This window comes from Equus caballus, chromosome 23 (genome assembly GCF_041296265.1).
Source record: "Equus caballus isolate H_3958 breed thoroughbred chromosome 23, TB-T2T, whole genome shotgun sequence".
NCBI classification, from domain to species: domain Eukaryota; kingdom Metazoa; phylum Chordata; class Mammalia; order Perissodactyla; family Equidae; genus Equus; species Equus caballus.
The window spans coordinates 13,232,589-13,256,903 of NC_091706.1; the positions used below are offsets into that span (position 1 = coordinate 13,232,589).

Below are 24,315 nucleotides of genomic sequence, written 5' to 3' on the forward strand. Positions count from 1 at the left end.
CCATTTTACAAATGGTAAAACAGATAAAGGTTAACCAACTTGCCCATGGTCAGACAGCTGGAAAGCAACAGAGCCTGGATTTGAAACAAGCTAACCGACCTTGTAGCTACCAAGCTGTACCAGCTCACACGTGAATGACCAATTCCCTGGAACTGAGTGACTCCGACCCTTTTGACTGAGGTATGAGCACCCCAGCCCCTGTAAACTCCACTCAGGAGTTTCATCGATCTTTTTCACTTACCAGGTTTCTGTAGGTGTTTACATTTGTGGTCCCTGAATTACAGTGTCATCAATTCCTAGCCTGCAGAGTTGAGGCTTGTTACTCTCTGAACTTTAGCTCTGAATTCCTCCTATTAATGCGATTAATGATATTCCTGATCTATCTAATGAGATCGATATCTTCCTCCAAGGAAAGCGTGTAGGTAAACAACTGGCATATTGCTGGGCACAGAACAAGCACTGAACATAGGGTAGCTTTTGTTATATCACTATTCATAATGAAGTCCATTAATTTGGGAACAGGAAGGCATCCTACAGGACTTGTGGCAGATAACCACACTCTCCTTAAACCCTCTCTCGGTGACGGCCCTGACTCAGTACATCATATATTAAGCTCTTTGTGTAATTAGTAAACTGAACTAGACATCGCAACCTTTATTCATCTACTTAACAACAAACTTCTCCCATTCACTCTGAACTGGAGCATACAAGTATAAAGAATAAAAATATCAAATATTTACTCAGCGCTTACTATGGGCTAGACGCTGGGTCACGTAAGTGCTTGACATTCACCTTCTCATTGAATAATCACAAGAGCTCAGCAACGATCTCAGCTTTACAGATGAGGAGATCGCCCAGCTGCTCAGCAAGTAACTGTCAGAGCCAGCACAGATCCAAGGGCAGCCTGACTCCAGATCCAGGTTCTCAGGACTGACCGTAAACAACTGGTCCCTGCCCTGGAGGGCGTTGACGATCTCCAGCTGTCACTCAGAGGAGCCACAGGCCCAAACCCTAACCCCGAGGGAACTGGCGGGAAGGGGACCAGCCCGGCGCAGGGAGGACAGGTGTCAGGGCAGAGAGGCGAGCTCGGAGCTCATACCTTTGCCGGCGGCTTCCGCGCGGGCCTTCGGGGCAGAGGGATCCATCTGGCCAGGGGGAGGGGCCTGGCAGCCCGGCTGCCCTGAACGCCCGACCGGCGGCGGAGCGCGCGAGGAGGCGGCGGGCGGACCGCGGCCAACACCCGCTCCCGCCGCCCTCCGAGCATCGCCCGCCCGGAGCCCGACGCCACGGGACGGGAGGGAGCAAAGGCGGAGCCGGCGGGGCCCAGGGAGGCGGGATGGCGGCGTCCGAGGCAACGGCAGAGCCGGAGCACGCTATGCAAGCTGGCAAGTCGGCGCTCACCTAATCGTCCCGGGCTCCGCCGCCGGGGCAAGACCCACAACGGGCATGTCGACCCCCCACCCTTCCTCTCAGCGCTGAGCCTCCTCTAGCACCCGCCGCAACTTCCACCCTGACTTGGAAAATCCCGCGAGAACGGGCTCCGAACTGTCATCGGAATGTCGCGAGAACAAAATCTTGTTTTTTACAAGGGCGGGGCAGTGTTCCGGCCGTCTCTCCGCCCGGAAGCCTGTAACACAAGGTCCGTGCGAGTTGCAAGTATCGCGAGGTTTGATGTGGCCTGCCTGCCTGGTGTTGATCTGGCGGCGAGGAGAGAGCCCGGGAGGTGTTCGCGGGCTCGGACCCGCTGTGGTGCTTTAAGGGCCAGCGAGAAGGGTGGCGGCCTGGCGGGAGACCGCCGTGCCCGGGTCGTGGCCTCTGGCTTCTGTTTGCGCTTGGGCGCTTCGTCGTGTCGCCGCCCGCGCGGGCGCTCTGGGAGGCGGCGATGCCCTCGATGCTGAGGCGTCGCCGGGCGTACGCGACTGCTGAGGGCGCAGAACCGGCCGCCGGCGCCTGGGCGCAAGGCCGAGGTGAAACGCTGAAGATTCGCCGCGTTCTCCGTGTGCCGTCTGAGGCTGCCGGCCGTCTGGATGATCCGTGACGGGAAGACGCTAAGCAAATCATGAAGCTGCTTTTGTGGGCATCTTCGGGGTAGCCTGCCACCAACGGGTTAATGGAGACGGTTTACCTAACGCTTCTCCATGCGCTGTACAGTGTTCATCCAACACGGGGCCCTGCACGTGTCGGAATGCCCGCCTGGCCCGCACGGCGCTTCCTGGAGCTGGGTCAGCCCGAATGGGCCTGTGCTGGGTCCAGGGCGCTGTAACAAGCCACCACGGGCTTCGTGGCAGGAGACGCGCGAGGTGCTGTCCTCCCGGCCGCGCGAGCTTGCTCTGCGTTCCGCGAGGCCGGAGTGCGGCGCGGGTCCAGGCAGCCGTGGAGGCGCAGCTGCACGCGCTCGGAGCTCGACGGGAGATCCGTTTCCTGGCCTTCTCCAGCTTCCGGAGGCTGTCCACGTTCCTTAGCTCGTGGCCACCTCCCTCCCCTCTTCAAAGCCAGGGGTGTTGCACGTCCGACCCTTCCGTAATCACATCTGCCTCTGATCGCAGCTGGGAAAGATTCTTTGATTTTGAGGGCTCGTGTGATAAGATTGGGTCCACCTGAATAATCCAGGATACTCTTCTCGTTTCAAGGTCTGTACCTTTAATCACATCAGCAAAGCCCCTTTGCCATGTAAAGTAGCATATTCATGGGTTTCAGGGATTAGGATGTGAACATCTCTGGGGCATTGTTATTCTGTCTACCACAGGATCTTTTTTAAAATTTTTGTGGGGAAGATTGGCCCTGAGCTAGCATCCGTTGCCAGCCTTCCTCTGTTTTCTGTGGGTCACTGCCACAGTGTGGCTGGATGAGCGGCGCTGTGTCCTGGCGGGATCCCACCTGCGAACCCTGGGCCGCCAAGCACCGCTCCCCCCAGGCGTCCCATCACAGGATCCTAATGAGGAAAACTATGGCTGTTTGCTTTATAAGGAGATAGCCTTTTTTTTGACAAATACTAGGAATTGACAGTAGGTCTTCATAGAAAGCTTCATCTAGAATAGCGCTTGTTTCTGTTTACCAGCGGGTAGAAACTTTGTATCCATGAGAAGCACCTAATTCATCCGGTGTGTGTGAGCTGCTGGCCCTCACACGTGGTTAGGAGGTTAAGTCATTTAACCTCACTGCTTCAGTGTCCTCACCCGTGACAGCAAAGAGGCTGATAAAAGTAACCTACCTAAAAAGCGTTATTGTAGGAATTAAATAAGTAGTAACGACTATGTATTGCTATTACTGTTGTTATCCATGGACTGCGTCCACTTCAAAGTTGCACATTCTGCATAGCCGTTGCTTCCCTTTAATATTTTGGTTAATAGAAGTACATTATTACTTAGATTAGAATTATAGACTAGATTCTAACTTAAAACACCATGGGTCATAAGGCATATTATTTAGGTACAGCTGACAGAAGAGGAAGAAACTGCTTATTATAATTGTAACTCTTGATTTTAACATCCACCCTGATAGTGGAAATTTTTTAATGTAGAGAAAAATCTGCATTTTGAAATTGATAAAATACATCTATTTTACTTAAGCTCTTTTCACATTGTCCCTTAAATCAATGGCAATTGGAAATTTCAGTCAGGCTTACTTTTTTTCCTACAAGGACCACAGACAAAGTTTCATTTTTCCCCCACTGAAAGGATTAGTTGTATAAAATTGTATTCTTCCAGGGGTCCTTTGATTTAGGATGTTGATCCTTAAAGAGCTGACCTCTGAATAGAAGTGATAAGACAGATTCAGAAGTAAAATTTGATTTTAATGAAAGAGATCATCTGGTTGAAGGAATACTCTTGTGACTAACAGAAGAGGAAAGGACTTCAATTTCTGAGTGTTATTTAACCTCACCACCATATGATGCATAGTGAAGAAGAAATAATCATGACATAAAAATATGTTTTTAGCAAATTAGGTGCCTCACAAAATTAGACATTCTTAAACATTCCTTCTCCACTCAAGAGTAGCTTTTGTCTGAGGCCATCGCAATGACATCTTTGTATAGGTGCTGATGTTGTAAACATTCAAGACTGTAATGCTAATCACTGCAAAGTGAAATTGAAAGTCTTGTAAATATTGAGGAATTCCTGAAGTCAATGCAAATTATTCTGGGTAACTAAATCACGTGCAAAACCATTGGCAAAGGAGAATCTAGCAAAATCAAGCCTATTAAAAATACAAAAAGAAAAAACACAGATGATGACAGCATAGGCATTTCAAAAGAATATTAAAGTCATGTACCACATAACGATGTTTCAGTGAATGACAGACCACATATTTATAGTGATCCCATAAGATTAGTACCGTATAGCCTAGATGTATAGTAGGCTATACCATCTGTTTGTGTAAGTGTACTCTGATCATACGACGACATTGCCTAACGATGCATTTCTCAGAACATATCCCTATCATTCATTGAAACATGACTATACTTGCGTATGAAAGAGATCTTTGAGAAAGGTGATTAAACTTTCTAATATTTTACCAAAAAATAGTTTATATTCACACTGCAAAAGTCAAATATATGTGGTTCATAGACTCCAAAATTGTGAGTTAATCCAGCAAAAAGGCTCAAGGAAAAAATAGGCATATGTCTTAATCCATCTGGGCTGCTGTAACAAAATTCCACAGACCAAGTAGCTTATTAAACAACATAAATTTATTTCTTACAGTTCTGGAGGCTGGGGAGTCCAGGATCAAGGCATCAGCATAATTGCATTCTGATGAGAGCCCTCTTCCTCGTTCATAGCTGGCACTTTCTTGCTGTGTCCTCACATGGTGGAAGGGGCTAGAGAGCTATGTGGTATCTCTTTTTTAGTTTTTAGGAGCACTAATCCCATTCATGAGGGCTCCATCTCGTGACCTAATGACCTCCCAAAGGCCCCACCTTGTAATACCATTACGTTGAGTTTTAGGAGTTCAGCCCGTAAGTTTTGAGCGGACACAAACATTCAATCCATAGCAGTATGAACACAAGAAACTGACAAATAAGAAAACACAAGAAATTGAGTTTTAGACTTTCATTTAGATGATTTTAGGCTGTAGCATTTCTCCCTTGATACAGTGTTCCAGCCATGTATTAAGGGGAAGAAAGGAATAACGAAGAAGAGATGAGTGAAGGCAAAGTAGAGATGGTAGAAATAGATGTATACTTTGCTAGTAAGTAACCTAAACCTTAAAGTTTAAAAGTTGATGTTGTACAACAGTGTGAATATACTTAACATGACAGAGCTGTACACTTAAAAATGGTTAAGGTAAATTTTATGTGTGTGTTTTTTTATGACAAAAAACAAAAGAAAAAACTCAGGTCAACAAAAGGATAATTTGAGGTATGAGCAAGGTATAGTGAAAGATAGTGAATAGCGGGTTCGTGTTAGGAATATGATGAGTACTATTACATCTTGTTCCTTCACCAATACCATTTTTACTTCATAGACTCATTGAATATTAGAACTTGAGGGAATCTTAGGGATCCCTTGATCCAGTGCTCTAATTTAAAGATAATAAAATAGTTTGAGAAATGTTAGGTTATCTACCCACAAAATCAGTACTAGAACATGATTCCTGATTCTCATTCCCATGTGATACGTATATAAAAATATTATTTCACAGAAGATATTTTTAGATTTGAAAACTTGAAACTTGTGATTCTATTTCATTTAATGTTTCATATCTCATAGATAATACACCTAAAAATCCTGCGACAAAACACCAAGAACTGCAGGTTGAAATTTGTTGTTAGTACTGTTGAGTTGATTCTCACTCCTAGCAGCCCTGTGTACAGTAGAGCAGAACCCTGACCTATCTTTTTGTGTCACCCTCTCACCTTCCAGCATTCTATCAGATGATGCTCCACTGCTATTCCTAGGGTCTTCATGGCCAATTTTTTTGGAAGTGGGTGGCCAGGTCCTTCTTCCTAGTCTGTCCAGTCTGGAAGCTCTGCTGAAGCCTGTGCACCGTGGGTGACCTTGCTGAAATACCGGTGGCAGAGCTTTCAGCATCACAGCAACATGCAGCCGCCACAGTTTGACAACCGACAGATGGGTGGTGTGGTTCCCTGCCTGGGAAATGAACCCAGGCTGTGGTGGTGAGAGTGCCGAATTTTAAACACTAGATCAGGGCTAGCTACAGGTTAAAATACTTTTATAAAAATATTCAGAATACATAGCTGAGCTTGCAAAAAAGTATGTAAAATACTAATAGGCCGAAAATAAGGAGGAGCTGAAAACTAGATTATTAACTGACACTTACGCCACTACTGTCCTGGAGGCATTTACCCATCTCACCTACCAAAAGATGTGAATTTTAACAGTCTTGTGGGAACAGAAGACATGCTCTTAAGTTCTCATAAGATCCCAAGTTAGAACTGAGACTCTCATCTGAAATCAGAAACCTTGAAAGGTAACACCCTCAGTGAAAAGTGGGCCAGAAGAAAAATCTGGAGAGCAGAAAACGGGGAAGATGTAGAAGAGAGACTTGTCTGTCTTGGCATGGGATCTTTAGACAGATGTGTGTATGAATTTCCTCTGACATTTTGAAACCACAGCCATGCCATCAAATGGATTTAGGATTTGAATTCACATAATGTGCATGATCTAGGAAACCCCATTCCAAGATAATAGCATAATGTAGTGCCCGGTTAGTTGCATCTGGGTTGGTAGAAAGAAGCAAGCACCTTCTCTCTAAAAGAAAACACATTAAAACAAAGACTCCTCAAAATGCCCAGAGATAAAGTCCTATCAAACAATTCACAACCCCAAACTGCAAAAAACACCCAACAGCAAGCCACCATGAACAAGAGCCAGTAGGAAAACCATGCAACAGAACTAGGCCCCTAGAAATTTCAGTTAATGGAAGTATTAGATAAAAGTTTTTGTGTGTGAGTAGTTAAAATCTTTACTGATATGTTTCCTCATGTACATTGAGGACATAATAGGGTTGGATAGGAGGGATTAGAGGATGGGGATAGAAGACCAGAAGAAGAGAAGATGTTTTTGATAGAACTGTTAGAATGCTAAGTCCCACACCTCAAGACAAGCAAAAGGGTCTTCAGAGGGATCACTTGGAAAGTTTAGTATACATCTCCTGGAATTTGTGAGATATGGTGGACTATTTGACTCAATTCTAGAAATCTGAAAAGCGAGTACTTTGGCTGGTTAACTGCTCTGAAGTTGATTAGGAAAGGTGGATACTTTGGGGACTACCTTACTCCCAGAGTTTATTGTGACAAAAGGATGCACATTTCCTCTGGAGCAGATGTGGATCTTAGATGAGAGAAAGTCAGCAGAGACTTCAAGATGACTCCAACAGGGATCCTGGACAGCTGGATGCATAGGGGTAAAGTAGTGACTCTGAAGAACACAGGAAAGCATCTTTTGGGAGTAAGATGTCCAAGGAAGGCCTATGCAATCTCATGGCAGTACTAGTTAAATAAGACCCTTCCTGTCCTTTATCTTCTTTTCCCAAATCAATCCTGGAAAAGTCAGAAGCAGCCTAGTAAGTGGAGGAGGAAGGCAAAGGCATAAATCATATAAAAGAAGCAATCACCCCTACTTTTTCCACTACACACAACTCACCTGTAGCAGTTGTGAGCTCTGGTAGGGGAAGAATTTTAAGTTTGAATCAGTGTTGAAGTCTTAATTTTAATATCACAGTGGACTTAACTGCCAAGCTGAGACTTTTTGCTTATTTGTCTAGTGGCTAGACATGACCACAGGATTTTTTATTATTGAAAGAGACCAGAAGATTCAGATGATTTTTCCTAATTTTCTTTCAAGGATATGGAGAAAAGCTGGCCCTCAAAGTGGGTTTCAATGAGCGATGTAGCAAATTAACACATTTATATTCTGATTTTGTCTCATGAATCTCATGCTGTTTCAGCATCCATTAGAACTGAATAATAATGGGAAGACTGTATCAAAATTTGTAGGAAATTTGTACTTAAGGGGTAAGAAATGTCTATACTGAGAAAGAAGAAAAGCTGAAAATTAATGATGTATGCTTCGAATGTAAGTTACAAAAAGAATAACAAACTAGTCCTAAATAGAATAGAAGAAAAATAAGAAATAAATTAATGAAAGAGCAATAAAAAATAGAGATGATAAAGCCAAAGGTTAACTCTTTGAAAAGAGCAATAAAATAGGCAAACCACTGGTGAAATGCATCAAGAAAAAAGAGAAAAGATACAAATAAACATTAGGAATGAAAAATAGGTCAAAACAGAAGACAATTCAAAGATTAGAAAAATATGGGAGTGCACTATAAACAATTTCATGCCAAATTTTTTAAATGCATATTTCCTTAAAATGTATCAAAAAGGAAAAGATACCCTGAACAAAACTATGTTGAAAAAAGAACTATGAAAAAACACACAAAAACTATAAAAAAAAAAAACCACTTGAGTCAGTAGTTGAAAACGCCTCTTCAGAAAAGAACAGATCCACATGAATATATAGGCAAATTCTACTAAATATTCAAGGGAATAGATAAATGCAGTATTACATAAACTCTTCCAGAGAATAGGAAAAAAAAAAAAAAAAAGAATACTCCCCAACTTATTTTAACTTGGTGAAACATTGACAGTGAAATCTAATAAGGACAACATGACAAATGAAAATTACAATCCAATTTTAGTTACAATTATAGATACAAAACTTCTAAACAAAATACTGGTGACTTGAATTTAATAATGACAATAATACTACTAATGCATCATGACCAAGTTAAGTTTATCTCAGGAATGTGAGTATAGTTGAAAGTCAAAAAATCTACTAGTGCAATTTATTAACAGATTAAAGGAGAAAAATTCTAAGATCATCTAAATAGATGGAAAAATCATTTTATAAAATTCATGATTTTATGAACGGTGGAGCAGGAGGCCCAGGAATCTGTCTCCCCACCTAGACAACAACTTTATTGGCAGAATCTGCCTGATGTAACTGTTTTGGAACTCTGGAGTCTGTTGAAGGCTTTCAACTTCCAGGGGAAGATTTAGACAGTAAATTCTGGTTAATTTTGGTTAACTGCACATCGTAGCACAGTAGCAGTGACCTATCCCCTACCCCCAGACTGTGGCAGGTTGCTGTGCATGTGTTCCTTGAGAAGCTTGCACAAAGCGTGGGGGCTAAGGTGGGCAGAAAGGACTCTGTCCTCCAAATATTGGAGATCTGTGTTCTGATCACTGATTGCTGCTTCTGATCACAGCGGTGCAAACAAAGAGGCAGCAGCCATTATTTTTGCACCTCCTCCCATTGTTACAAGCCCCTTCCCCTCTGGCTGAAGCTGATGTCCTGGGGATTTAAAGGGCCAGCAACCTTTTTTTCCCCCCTTTCATTTCATTTTTTGCTTTTTTCCCCTTTCAGGAGCCAGACATTAAAGACTAAGACATCCAAAAACACTACATAAATGGGGAAAATTAAAAAGTGACCACATGTGCCCAGGGAAAGACTCAGAATTCTAACACATGAGAAGATATTAAGTTTACATCTCAGGTTGACTTCAGCACAGAGACAGCCTACAACAATCACAAAAATAATAACAAAAAAACAGCAATCTCTGGGGAAGGGGGAGACTCTGATTTCCAGAGTTACTACATTATTAGATTCAAATGTCCATTGTTCAACAACAACAACAAAATCACAAGGCATAGAAAGAAATGGGAAACTATGGCCCATTCAAAGGGAAAAAATAAATCAACAAAAACTATCCCTGAAAGGGCTGGCCCCGTGGCCGAGTAGTTAAGTTCATGCGCTCCGCTGCAGGCGGCCCAGTGTTTCGTTGGTTCGAATCCTGGGCGCGGACATGACACTGCTCATCAAACCACGCTGAGGCAGCGTCCCACATGCCACAACTAGAAGTACTCACAACGAAGAATATACAACTATGTACTGGGGGGCTTTGGGGAGAAAAAGGAAAAAATAAAATCTTAAAAAAAAAAAATATTAAAAAAAAAACAACAAAGAAAACTATCCCTGAAAAAGACCTATGGCAGATATACTAGACAAAAACTTTAAAACAACTATTTTAAAGATGCTCAAAGAACCACTGGAAGATGTGGAGAAAGTCAAGAAAATGTATGAACAAAATAGAAATAACAATAAAGAGATAGAAAAACTAAAAAAAAAAAAAAATTGGAGCTGAAAAACACGATAACTGAAATGAAAAACTTGTTAAAGGAATTTAAAGGGAGAATTGAGCATGCAGAAGAATAAGTGGACTTGAAGATAGGACAGTGGAAATGAGGCTGAGGAACAGAAAGAAAAAAGATTGAAGAAAAGTGAGCAGAGCCTTAAGGGACCTGTGGAACACCATCAAGTGGCCCAAAATACGCATTGTGGGAGTCCCAGAAGGAGAAGAGAGAAAGGGGCAGAGAGAAAAGTTCAAGAAACAATGGCTGAAAGCATCCCAAATTTGATGAAAGACATGTATATAAGCATCTGAGAAGCTTAATGAATTCCAAGTAAGAGAAGCTCAAAGAGATCCACACCAAGACACATTATAGTCAAACTTTCAAAAGCCAAAGCTAAAGAGAGAATCTTGAAAGCAGCAAGAGAGAAGCAAATCATCATATACAGGGGATCTTCAAGATTATCAGCAAATTTCTCATCAGAAACTTTGGAGGCCAGAGGAGAGTGGGCTGATATCTTCAAAGTGCTAAAAGAAAAAACTGTCAACCAAAGATCCTATATCTGCAAAACTGCCCCTCAAAAGTGGGGGAGAAATTAGAGCAATCTCAGATAAACAAAAGCTCAGAGAGTTCATGACCACTAGACCTGCTCTGCAGTAAATGCTCAAGGGAGTCCTGGAGGGGAACAGGAACTCAAAGCCATATGGAGAAATAAAGATATCAATAAAGATACATATGTGGGAAATTATAAAAGCTACTATTATTCTAATAATGATTTGTAACTGTAAGTTTTGTTTGTTTTTTACATGATTTAAGAGACTAATACATTTAAAGAAAAAAATCATTAATGTAAAGGCTAGTAATACTATAACTTTGTTTTGTAAATCCAAATCTTGTTTACTACATAATTTAGGAGACTAATTTATTTAAAATAATTATTAGTTTAGTGGTGGCCCTGTGGCCGAGTGGTTAAGTGGTTAAGTTTGCTGGTTCACATCCTGGGTGATGACCTAGTACTGCTCAGTACGGCTCATCAAGCCATGCTGAGGCAGCATTCCACATAGCAGAACCAGAAGGACCTACAACTAGAATATACAAATGTACTGGGGCACTTTGGGGAGAAGAAGGGGAAAAAAAAGATTGGCAACAGATTGAGCTCAGGTGCCAATCTTTAAAAAAAAAAAAAAGAATTATTAGTTTCTGTACATGGGCACACAATGTATAAAGGTATAAATTTGCAACATCAGAAACCAAAAGGGGTGGGATCAATGCTGTAAAGGAGCAGAGTTTTCGTATGTTATTGAAATTAAGCTGATATAAATTCAAATTAAGCATTATAACTTTAAGATGTTAGATGTAATCCCCATGGTAATCACAAAGAATATAGCTATAAAATATATACAAAAAGATATGACAAAGAATCTTAAATACTTCACTACAAAAAAAATCATTTAAACACAAAAGAAGACAGTAATACAGGAAATGAGGGACAAAAAAAGCTATAGGGCATATAGACAATAAATAGCACAATGGTAGAAGTGAGTCCCCCTTTCAGTAATTACTTTAAATGTAAATGTAAAAGGCAGAGATTGGCAGTATGGAGAAAAACACATCAACCAGCCATATACTGTCTACAAGAGACTCGTTTGAGATCCATAGACACAAACAGGTTAAAAATGAAAGGATGGAAAAAGATATTCCATGCAAATAGTAAACAAAAGAGGGCAAGTAGTGGCTGTACTAATATCAGACAAAGAAAGCTTTAAATCAAATGAGTTGTGAGATAAAGAAGGATATTATATATTAATGAGGTCCATACAGCAGAAAATAGGACAATTATAAACATTTATGCATCTAATGACACACCATCAAAATATATGATGCAAAAACTGACAGAATTGAAGGGAAAAATAGGTAGATCTCTAATAATAGTTGGAGACTTCAATACCCACTCACAATAATGGATAGAACAACTAGATAGAAGATAAGTAATAAAATAGAAGACTTAACAAAATAAACCAACAAGATCTAACAGACATACAGAACACTCTACCTAACAATAGCAGTGTACATGCTCTTCTAAAGTGCTTATGGGACACTTTCCAGGATAGACCATATATTAGGCCACAATTAAGTCTGAATAGATTTAAAAAGATAGATGTCATAGAAAATATGATACAAAATATCTCCTCTGAGCACAATGGGATGAAGTTAGAAATTGATAACAAAAGTAAAACTGGAAAGTTGACAAAATTGTGGAAATCAAACAATATACTTTTAAACAACCAATCAATATAGAAAGAAATAACGAGGGAAATTAGAAAATACTTAGACTAATAGAAAACAAAAGCACAAGGTACCAAAACTTATGGGATGTAGTGAAAGCAGTGCTAAGGGGGAAATTTAGAGCTACACATGTTTACATAAAAAAAGTAGAGGGTCTGGCCCAGTGGCATGACAGTTAAGCTTGTGTGCTCCCCTCCAGTGGCCCGGGGTTCATGGGTTCAGATGTTGGGTGTCGACATACACACCACTAATCAGGCATGCTCTGGTGGCACCCCACATACAAAATAGAGGAAGATTGTCACAGATGTTAGCTCAGGGGCAATCTTCCTCAAGCAAAAAGAGGAAGATTGGTCAACAGATGTTAGCTTGGGGCCAATCTTCCTCACTGAAAAAGAAATCTCAAATTAACAACTTTAACTTTACAACTTAAGGAACTATAAAAAGAGCCAATAACCCTGAAGCTAGCAAAAGGAAGAAAGTAATAAAAATTAGAGCAGAGAGAAACAAAATACAGGGTAGAAAAATAATAGAGAAAATCAATGAAAACAAAAGTGGACTCTTTGAAAAGACCGACAAAATTGACAAATCATTAGCTAGATAGACTAAGAAAAAAGAGATAAGACTCAAATTATTAAAATCAGAAATAAAAGTGGGGACTACCACTACCAAATCTGCAAAAATAAAAAGGATAAGAGAATACTATGAAAAATTGCATGCCAAAAAATTGGATAATGTGGCTGAAAAGGACAAGTTCCTAGAAACACAAAATTTACCAAGACTAAATAATGAAAGAATAAAAAGTCTGACTGGAGCTATAACCTGTAAAGAGATGAGATCAGCATTCAAAAATCTCCCAACAGAGAAAAGTCCTGGACCTGATGGCTTCACTGGTGAATTCTATCAAATATTTAAAGAAGAACTAATACCAATCCTTCTCAAATTTTTCTAAAAAACTGAAGAGGAGGGAACACTTCCTAACTCATTCTGTGAAGCCAGCATAATCTTAATACCAAAGCCAGATAAAGACACTGCAAGAAAAGAAAACTACAGGACAAATCCCTATGAACATTGTTGCAAAAATCCTCAACAAAATACTAGTAAACAGAATTCAGTGACATATTAAAAGGATTATACACCATGACCAAGTGAGATTTATTCCTGGAATGCAAGGATGGTTCAGCATACAAAATTTGACCATTGTAGTTCACCACATAAACAAAGGGAAAAGCCACACAATCATCTCAGTTGATGCAGAAAAAGCATTTGACAAAATTCAACACCCTTTCACAATAAAACACTCAAATTAGGGATAGAAGGAAACTACTTCAACATAATAAGGCCTATTTATGGGAAACCCACAGCTAACATCATACTCAATGGTGGAAGACTGAACATTTTTCCTCTAAGATCAGGAACAAGACAAGGACGCCACTTTTACCACTTCCATTTAACATAATACTGGAAGTTCTAGCCAGAGCAATTAGGCAAGAAAAAGAAATAAAAGGCATCCAAATTGGAAAGGAAGAAGTATTATCTGTTTGCAGATAAAATGATCCTATATGTAGAAAACTCTGAAGACATGACACGTACAAAAAGCTGTTATAATAAATGAATTCAACAAAGTAGCAGGATACGAAGTCAACACACAAAAGTCAGTTGCATTTCCATATACATATACAAACAATGAGCAATATGAAAAGTAAATTACAAAACATTTCCATTGACAATGGTATCAAAAAGAATAAAATGCTTAGGAGTTAACTAAGCAGATGAAAGACTTGTACACTGAAAACTGCAAAACATTCCTGAAAGAAATTAAAGACATAAATAAATGGAAAAACATCTCAAGTTCATGGATTGGAAGACTTTATGTTGTTAAGATGTCAATACTACCCAAAAGTGATCTATCGATTCAGTGTAATCCTTATCAAACTCCCAATACCTTTTTGTTGCAGAAGTAAAAAAAAAATCCCGAAATTCATATAGAATCTCAAGATACCCAGAATAGCCAAAACAATCTTGAAAAGAAGGACAAAGCTGTAGGACTCACACTTTCTGATTCCAAAACTTACTACAACTCTGAAGTAATCAGAACAGTATGGTATTGGCATAAAGACAGATATATAGACCAAAGAAACAGAATAGAGAGCCCATAAATAAACTCTCACATATATGGTCAAATGATTTTCCACAAGGGTGCCAAATCCATTCAATGAGAAAAGTGCAGTGTTTTCAACAAATTGTGCTGAGAAAACTGGATATCCACATGAATGAATCCATAAAGAATGAAGTTGGACTCTTACCTAACACCATGTACAAAAATTCACCCAAAATTGATCAGGGACCTAAATGGAAGACCTCACACCTGCTAGGATTGTTCACTCTAACAAGAAAATGGAATAAAACCTTCACAACAAAAAATAATAATTGTTGGAGAGGATGTGGAGAAATGTAACCTTGAGCACTGTTGGTGCAAATGTAAAATGGTACAGCAGCTGTGTAAAACAAAAAAATTGAATTACTCGATGCAATTTAACTTCTGGGTATATATCCAAAAGAATTGAGAGCCATATCAAAGAGATATTTGTCACCCATGTTCATAGCAGCATTATGGACAATAGCTAAAATGTGGAAGCAACACAAATGTTCATTGACCAATGAATGTATAAGCAAACTGTGGTGGGCATATATACAATGGAATATTATTCCATCTTAAAAAGGAAGGAAGTTCTTCAATATGCTACAACATTGATGAACCTTGAAGACATCATGCAAAGTGAAATAAGCCAGTTACAAAGAGGCAAATACTGTGTAATTCCACGTACATGACGTACTTAGTGTAGTAAAAATTATAAAGACAGGAAGTGTAAGGGTGGTTCCCAGGGGTTGGAGGGAGATAAGAATGGGGAGTTACTGTTTAATAGGTATAGAGTTTAGATTTTATAAGATGAAGAGAGTTATGTGGATGCATAGTGGTGATGGTTGCACAACGATGTGAATGTATGTCTGTATTATTTATTTATTTATTTAGGTGAGGAAAATTAGCCCTGAGCTAACATCTGTTGCCAATCTTTCTCTTTTTACTTGAGGAAGATTGTCCCTGAACTAATATCTGTGCCCATTTTCCTCTATTTTGTATGTGGGACACTGCCACAGGATGGCTTGATGAGCAGTTGTGTAGGTCCACACCTGGGATCTGAACCCACAAACCCCAAGCCACTGAAGTAGAGTGTGCGAACTTAACCATTATGCCACCAGGCTGAGCCCTGTGAATGTATTTAACACCACTGAACTGTACACTTAAGAATAGTTAAGATGGTAAATTTTATGTTGTGTGTATTTTCCAACAATAAGAAAAAGAAAAAAACTACTAGTCACAAATAATATGAGCATTCACATAAAAAACAAGAGAATAAGCAGATACATTTTTAGAATAGGAGAATTAAACAAGGTTTTTGGGTGCAAGTGCAGTTTATAAAAATCAACTGCATTCTTATACACTAGCAACACACATTGGGAAATACAATTTTTAAAAGATACTATTTATAGTAGCAGTGAAAAATATTTAAGAACGGCTAATATTTATCTTTAAAAATATATGCAAAATATTCATAGGAGGAATCATAAAACTACTGGAAACCTACACAAAAGAGATATACTATGTTCACAGTATGAAAATTTAATATAAAGATGTCAGCTTTCTCCCATGATAATCTATAGATTCAATGCAATTCTCTATCAAATTACTGTCAGTGTCTTCCCCCTGGACTTTAACAAGGGAATTGTAAAGGGAAAGTATATAGTGCCAAGAATAATCATGACAACTGTGATAAGATATCAAAAGGAAAGGAAGAAATAACTGTTCAAAACTGAAGCAATTGCTTTTTCACAGGGAAGAGAAATGGAGCTGAATTTCTATCCAACACTACGCATAAAATTAAATTTCAAGTAAATGAAAAAACAAATGTAAAATGCAAAGTTTTAAAATTTTTAGGAATTTTTAAATTTAGAAAGAAAGAATAAAAAGCACCAACCCAATAGGTTCTTTTCACATATTCAAAATTTCTAGTCAGCCCAGCACAGCTATCAAATACCAAATGAGTGGTAAAGTCATAGAATGACGAAGGAAGTGGTACATATAATTATACTATTTGTGGGACCACATACAAGGCAGTTGCCTTACCAGACACGCCTTTATTCTAACTCTTTAAATGACTAGAACTGTATTTTATTGTTTACATGTCAAAATTTGTATGTTGATGCATATATGGTTATGTTTGAAATATTTCTTTTATTTAACATAAAATTTTAATTGAATGGCAATAAATTGAAAAAGTTATAAACATGAAATGTTTATAAAAGGCCTGTATCATAAATGATTAACTTAGTATGAAAACAATCAGTATGAAACACTAGCAGTATCCATATATGAACACGCTACTCACCTTTAAGTTAGCATTACAGAAATGAAATAGGTTGTTTAAAACTTAAATGTGAATGCTTTAAATAAATACACCAAAAACAGGATTAGTTGCAATGACATTTTAAAATGCCAAAACTAACTTTTAAAAGCTAAATTGAAAATTGAATACAATTTAAGATAAAATACTGAAAAACAGTATTTGAACTTAATTCATATCTCCCTTCCCTCATATTTATCCAAAATTGTGGTAACAGAAAATTAGCTGATATAAGTACAATAGAAAGACTTTCTTCCCAACTAGAAAAGTGCTAATGAAGATGTGTTTTCCCAAAGAATTAAGTAAACTCCAAAAATCCATTACATATTCATAATGGAATCTTTGTTCCCCCAAAAGATTCCGAAGTAATGAGAATTACATTTGAATAACATCTAGATAATGCAAAGAAATATAGATTTGCCTTCGCTGAGCAGGACAGAAACATTAAATATCTGGATCACATTAAAAATCGTAGGATGAAAACTATTTTCAATCCTCACCATGGACTCCTCTAATGGACTTCAGATTACCTGATCTATAGGGTCCATTTCAAGTCTAAAATTTTACATGATTTCTGTTAAAGATAACTTTTCCCTGAGTTATTTTAGACCACATCACTTCATTGTTGGTGACTTTACCTGAATTTTCATTGCTTAAATTCTTCAAACAAGGCAACTATTTCCAAAGAGAAGCTAAATACACATGGTTTAAAATGTTAAAGTTCAAATTTTAAAGTAGGCCTATGTACTTTGTAAAGATGGTTGCCAAAGTTATGCTTTTCAAATATTTTCCCAAAGGGAGAAATACTTTAGGAACCATGAAACAAAGGTAAAAAGGAGTTCTAGAGTCATTACAGGATGTGCAGACTTCAATAGGAATTTATTCTGAAAACAAGTATAATCTTATGCTTCCTTCATAAGAATCATTTTATCACATTGCCCTATATTCATCAGTATGTTCAAATAAGATGGCACGAGCTGGGAATTGACAGTGTTTGGTTAATAAGAAGTTAACTTGAGGAACTAGTTAAGACAGGGAAATATGAAAAGCATGTAAAAGTTAAACAAGTTTATTTTTAAACTGGATACTATTTTTTTTAATATAAAGCAGCTCTTTCAGGGGAACGGCTCTCTCCAATTTATGCACAGATTATTTGACAGACTGGTTGAAATATCCCATACCACTGTTGCACAGTAGAAATGCAAAACCCAAAGAATTTATATTTTCAAGACTGTTAACACTTTCTCAAATTTCAATAATTCATTCAATTTCTGTAGCAAAACATAGGTTTTATTTTTCTTACTGTTAGTTATTTATATAGTTCAGTTTTACAAACAGATTCTCGCTATCTGGAAGTCTGCAGGAATTCTGCCATCAGTAGCATTTTCTTAAGGTCTTTTTGCATTCACCACTATTGTCACAATAATGCCACTTGTGGCTGTGAATTGTCCTGGGGCTTTCTATATTCACAGCCATGAGAAGACCTATCTTTCCTTTTTCTACCAACCTTTGTATTACTTTTCTTCAAGAAAGATTATATCAGGTCCTAAGTCTGTGACAACTTGCAAATTTGCATGACTGTTAAAGGTGGACCTTATTGCTGTTATTTTAGATGGTAGTTAAAAGAAGCAAAGAATATGATGGGGGGAGGGTCACACAGGGTTGTTTATCATTAGAAAAAAATCATACCACTAAGCAAAATCAGCCTAGAACCACAACAAAGATGATTTAGGCAAAGAAAGTCCCACAATTCCACTTTTTAAAAAAATTTAGCATTCATTCATATAAGTGGATATTCTTTTTTTATTTATTAAAATACAACTGACATATAACATGATATTAGTTTCAGGTGTACAAGTAATGATTTGATATTTGTATATATTGTGAAATGGTTACCATAGTAATTCTGGTTAACATCCATCACCCATACGTAGTTACAAAATCCTTTTTCTTGTCATGAGAACTTTTAAGATCTACTCTCTTAGCAATTTTCAAATATACATTACAGTATTATTAACTATCATCACCATGCTGTACATTACATTGTAAGTGGATATTCTTGAGGGAAAAAAGAAACTACTTCTTTTCACTTTTAAGTATTTTAATTATTATATGGTTGTACATATCACTAGTCTAAAGGAGTACAGTACAGATTTTGTACAAGCCAATGATAATTTGCATGGTTCTTTTCCTATGTATTTTCTTATATTTCAAATAATACATAGGCCATTTAATGGAACTAACTCATTTTAATGTTAAAGTCTATTAAATGTTTATTTCTTACTTTTCTGCTATAAAATTCCCTAGCTATTGAGATAAATTACAAGAGAAACATTACATCCACCCTATGCCAGGAACCCAACTAGGCACTGAAGGTACAGCCATGAACCTGAAAGACATGGTCCCTGCCCTCATAAAATTCAAAGTCAATAGCGTGTCCAAAATTGTTAGCTAAACCATAGAGATTGCATAGACTGTTACACAGTTAAATAAGACAGACTGCGCTTATTGGAATAACTTTCATACTTAGACTTATTATGGTAAAATTTAGGAATGTCAAAAATAAAAACTTCCAGAGTGAAACAACAGATCACTCACATATGAATAAGTAACATGTTCACTTTAGACACTTCAAAAAGTTCTCTAGGAAGACAACTGGGTTATATTTTTTACTATTGAAGGGGAGAAAAATCTCTGAAGCTAGAATTTTGCGGCTATCTAGATTGTCATTTAAATATGAGAGTGCAATAAAAATAATCTCAACCATTTAGAGCTTCAGAAACTTTGCCACACAAAGACACTCTTAAAAAAAATTCGGGTACAATAATATTAGGAGACTTTAATAGCCCCCTTTCAGTAATGAATAGAACTAGGCAGAAGATCAATAAGGAAAGAGTGGACTTGAACAATACCACAGACAAATTGGACCTAACAGACATATACAGAACTCTCCTTCCAGCAACAGCATAACACACATTTTTCTTAAGTGTGTTAAGGAAAATTCTCCAGGATAAACCATATATTAGGCCACAAGACAAATCTTAATGAATTTTAAGGATTGGAATCATACAAAATATTTTTGCCAATCACAATGAATGAAACTAGAAATCAATAGCAGAAGAAAAACTAGAAAATTCATAAATAGATAGACATTAAACAACACACTCTTAAATAACCAATAGGTCAAAGAAAAAAATCACAAGGGAAATTAGAAATTTCTTGAGAAAAATTAAAATAAAAACACAACACAGTTAAACTTAGGGGATGCAGCAAAAGTAGTGCCAAGTGGGAAGTTTATAGCTGTAAACAATTAAAATAAGAAGAAAGGCCTCAAATTAACAACCTAGCTTTACAACTTAAGGAACTAGAAAAAGAAGAACAAACTAAACCCAAAGTTAGCAAAAGGAAGGAAATAAAGATTAGAGCAGATATAAATAGAGAATAGAAAAACATCAAGAAAACAAAACCAAGGGTTAGTCCTTCAAAAAGATCAGCAAAATTGACAGACCTTTAGCTATATTGACTAAGAAAAAAGACGGAAGACTGAAATAACTAAAATCAGAGATGAAGAAAGGAACATTACTACAGATTTTGTAGAAATAAAAAGAATTGTAAGAGAGTACTGTAAACAATTGTACACAAATTGGATACTTTAAATGAAATGGACAAATTCCCAGAAACATACAACCTACCAAGACTGAATAATGAAAAAGTAGAAAATCTAAATAGACATATAACTAGTAAGGAGATTGAATCAATAAAAAAAAAAAAAAGAACTAATTTCCCCCCAGTGTCCAGTTCGGGGTGAATTTTGAAAAGACTAAAATATTACCCTAAAACAAATATTGTACATAACTAGTCAAATCAGTCATAACTGATGTTCAGCTTTCATCTTGAGAAGAGCTTAAACAATTAACTTATCAATTGTAATAGATTCATAATTAGTTTTATTTGCAGTCACTTGGAAAACTTCAGGCATCAGTTTTCCAGATATTCATAGCTTGGATTAATCAAAAATTTCACAATTCTTTAGAGACTATTTTTATGTCACTCATTATACATTATAGAAGCAGCATACAGATTTCCCTCACACTTAGTTGGTGCATTAAAGGATTTAGTTATTTTTATAAGTTGCATTCATTTTTATACTCGTAATATATATTATTATTCTAGAAGCAGATGACCAGTTGTCTAGATAGTTTTAAGACTTTAACTGCCTGTCAGTATAGAAGAGTATATTTAATTTAAAATCACAAAATAATACTAAGAAAAAAAAAGATGGCACACTGACAGGAAAAGAATAATTTTTTGTATAGTATACCACATTCTAAATGAAAATGTTTGGTGACTTACAAGAATGTAAAGAGATTGAATATGAATGGCATGATTCAACTGGTAAATGTGTGTTATATATTTTGCTAAGAAATCATAAAGCACAGGAGAGAGATCTTACTTGGTGACACATATAATCATATTTTATGAAATCAGAAAGTCTTTAGTTTATTGGATATGGCCAAGTATTATGTACTTGCAATGATAAAAAAGCCCACATAAGTGGCTGTGACTCAGATCAAATGTTTAAGATGGATCTAAAGCACTCAACTTACAATTCACAAGAAATACACAGGAGACATGAACAAGTTAAATGATACTATGAAGAAATAATCAAACAGATTTGGAATATAGGACATGATACAAAGCAACTGGCCTGGACCCTGTTTTAAAAGTTCAATGACAAGGAAAAGAAAATGTGTGAGTGTTGAGGGGAGGGGAGTACTGGGGAGAACGCAGTTCTAAATTATGAGAGACTAAAGAGACACCAAAAAACTCAGCTATGCAATATATAACATAAAATATGTTTGGGTAACAAATGAAGAAATTTGTATATGGTCTAGGTATTAGATAATATTATAGAATTATTGTTAATTTTCTTGGATGTGTTAATGATCTGATTATGTAGTGAAATGCCCTGTTTTTAGGACAGATAGCTGAATATTTAGGAAAGAGTATGATGGTCTGCAACTTATTTTGAAATGGATTCAGCAAACATACATACACACACGCACACAAGCTTCCATGGCAAAATATTAACAATTGTTGAATCTAGACGGTAGGTACATGAGTGATATGAGTATCCATTGTATTTTTCTTTCAAATTTCCATACATTTGAAAAGGCTTATAATAAAAAGTTGGAAAAAACAAAAATTATTTAACCATTTATAATAAAAGACAAGTCCTTTTAGAATTTTTTTAAAAAGATCTAAAGAAATTCTCTATTAAAGATACAGAGCTAAGCTCAAAAATAAACTAGCACTCTTTACAAAGAATGTCATTTAGCCTATTACTAAATAAAATGCCAAGAAAATAATGGTAATCATCCTTAAGACATAGGCAGTTAGCCTTATAATACCAATTATCTTTGTTTCTAAATATTATGTATGTTTTCAGGATAAATAAGGATGCTAATGGCTTAGAGCACTACACAACTTTAAGCTCATAGAGGTCAGAATATTTTTAATTATTTTCAATATCATAGACATCCAACCTTTACATAAATTTTAGATAGGAGTCAAATGACAGCATAAAATCTAACAATCTTTGTAAGCAGAATGACTGAGTAAATATTTTACTATTTTGCTAACATAGCTCATAAATTAGTTGAATTTACCTGAGTAAGTGTGGATCTCACTGAAATTGTATCTTGGCATCTCTGTAATACTGGGTTAAGTGAAAAAGGCTTCCCAGAGGATGTGGCTTTTTTACAGCCCAGGCCAAAGAAACAAACTTAGTAGCAAATTGGTCTACCTGTTAAATATAAGAGTGAAACATTGAGCTGAAGAAATAGCTGTTAATGTTGTGCAATGGTGATAAAATTTACTCCCTTAATATCTGGCACTGACATTTAGTAAGCAATGTGGTTAGGGATGTTACTTAGTAATTCAGGGGATTTTGACAAAATAGAATGATAATTAAATAATTTAAAATAAGGTTTATGCATCAACTATGTCATGTGCTATGACCTAAATTAGCATGACAGGTTTAAAATTAAATAATTGATATTAAATAATGTTAATTATCCTTGCTCTTCACTCTAAAATTAATACTCACCTTTTTTTTTCTATTTGTCTTGTTTTTATTCTCCCACCCTGTATACTTTTCTCTTCCCTTTACTTTTTCCCTTCACTTCAAATATATGTTTTGAAAATCTTTCGTGATATCCTATGGTTTCCAACAAAGCCTGGAAACACTGACAAGTACTGAGTCATGGTACCTCCATCATATTCTCAAAACCAGTCTATCACTGCAGCTTCAGCTTGTATGAGAACTCCCATAACTGCCAACCCCTTCTCAAGTGCCTTGATGATCCAGGTCTGCTTTGAAACCCACCATGAGTAGTATATGAGATTCTTCAGGATGGTTGGGAAGAGAAGACCTGGATCTTATGACAACCTAATATTACATATTAGCTTTGCAGTTACCTTCAACTGAATGTAGATTTCCACCTTCATGCAGAAGTCCGCCTTTCAGTCTTCCGCATTCAGAGACCTTATGCTGATGACAGCTTCTTAGGAGGAATGTTCATATTTTTCTGAAAATCTAAAACACAAGAAAAAGGAATTGTTGTTGGGTGCCAAGTAAAGAACTCTTTAAAAAATCCCTACAGTAACAGAAAGTCATTGTTTCCTGCCATATTGAGAGGTAGAACTCAACAGCAGTAAGCACTTGCATTAATATAGCATTCTGATCTCTTGAAAAGAAAGTTTCCCTTTCTAGAATTGGTTAGTTAAAATTGAGGTAAAGGCCACCTGAGGGGAAACTTCTGCACAGCAACTCATTTCTTCTACTGGAAGATGTCAAAAGTAGAAACTGGTCAGTCATAGTGAGACTGCTTATCACCAGTGAACGTGTCAACTGAGTCATATGAGGAACATCTAAAATGGGCTTTTAAGAAGTTGAAAAGTTTGCTTCCCTTGATCAGTAGTGCAGGAAGGGAACAAACAGGCATTCAATGACTAACAGGTAAGAACTCTTTCCTATAGTCTCAGGACAACTGAAAAAAAGCCCTGAATGAATGAGTCAAGGAGAAAAAAAATAGTGCCAATATAAAAGAGAATCGTTTCTTTTCTTCTTGTATCTACAAAGACTCTCTTTTTGTCTGCAGATTCTTACTAGTGCAACAATCCAGAGACTAGAGGATGCTATGCCAAGGATTAACGCAAAACTTGAAGAATTGCCTTAAGTATCTAATTATGGTTTTATAAAGTCTCCATCTCGATTACCAGAGGTTTAGGTCATTTGTAAAATTGTGAAATAGGGACAGTTTGTAACAACTTCCCTCCTTCCTTTCTTGTGTTTGCTCTTGTAGCCCTGTCCCTTCCTCGCTCATGTCCCTTCTTGTCATATCCCCTCTG

General features: G+C 37.3%; 1 protein-coding gene and 1 long non-coding RNA gene across 18 annotated transcripts in view; one reads left to right on the forward strand and one right to left on the reverse strand.

The window, feature by feature from the left end:
* Nucleotides 1-23,826, reverse strand: part of ERCC6L2 (ERCC excision repair 6 like 2) — a 143,617-nt gene extending 119,791 nt beyond the window's left edge. For 5 of the 16 annotated variants that reach the window (XM_070249058.1, XM_023627094.2, XM_023627101.2 and 2 more), the window contains exon 1: nucleotides 1,100-2,264. In XM_070249058.1, coding sequence (XP_070105159.1) covers nucleotides 1,100-1,145 — 46 coding nt within the window. In that variant the 5' untranslated portion in view covers nucleotides 1,146-2,264. Of the gene's footprint in view, nucleotides 1-241; nucleotides 302-751; nucleotides 2,298-22,571; nucleotides 22,709-23,382; nucleotides 23,621-23,709 lie in introns of those variants that run through there. The other 11 variants (XM_070249051.1, XM_023627095.2, XM_023627097.2 and 8 more) reach the window with 11 other exon arrangements.
* LOC106782490 (uncharacterized) overlaps nucleotides 2,212-24,315 on the forward strand; it is a 113,917-nt gene continuing 91,813 nt past the window's right edge. For both annotated transcript variants that reach the window (XR_011431750.1, XR_011431749.1), the window contains exon 1: nucleotides 2,212-2,630. This is a non-coding gene — a long non-coding RNA (uncharacterized lncRNA). The remainder of the gene's footprint in view (nucleotides 2,631-24,315) is intronic.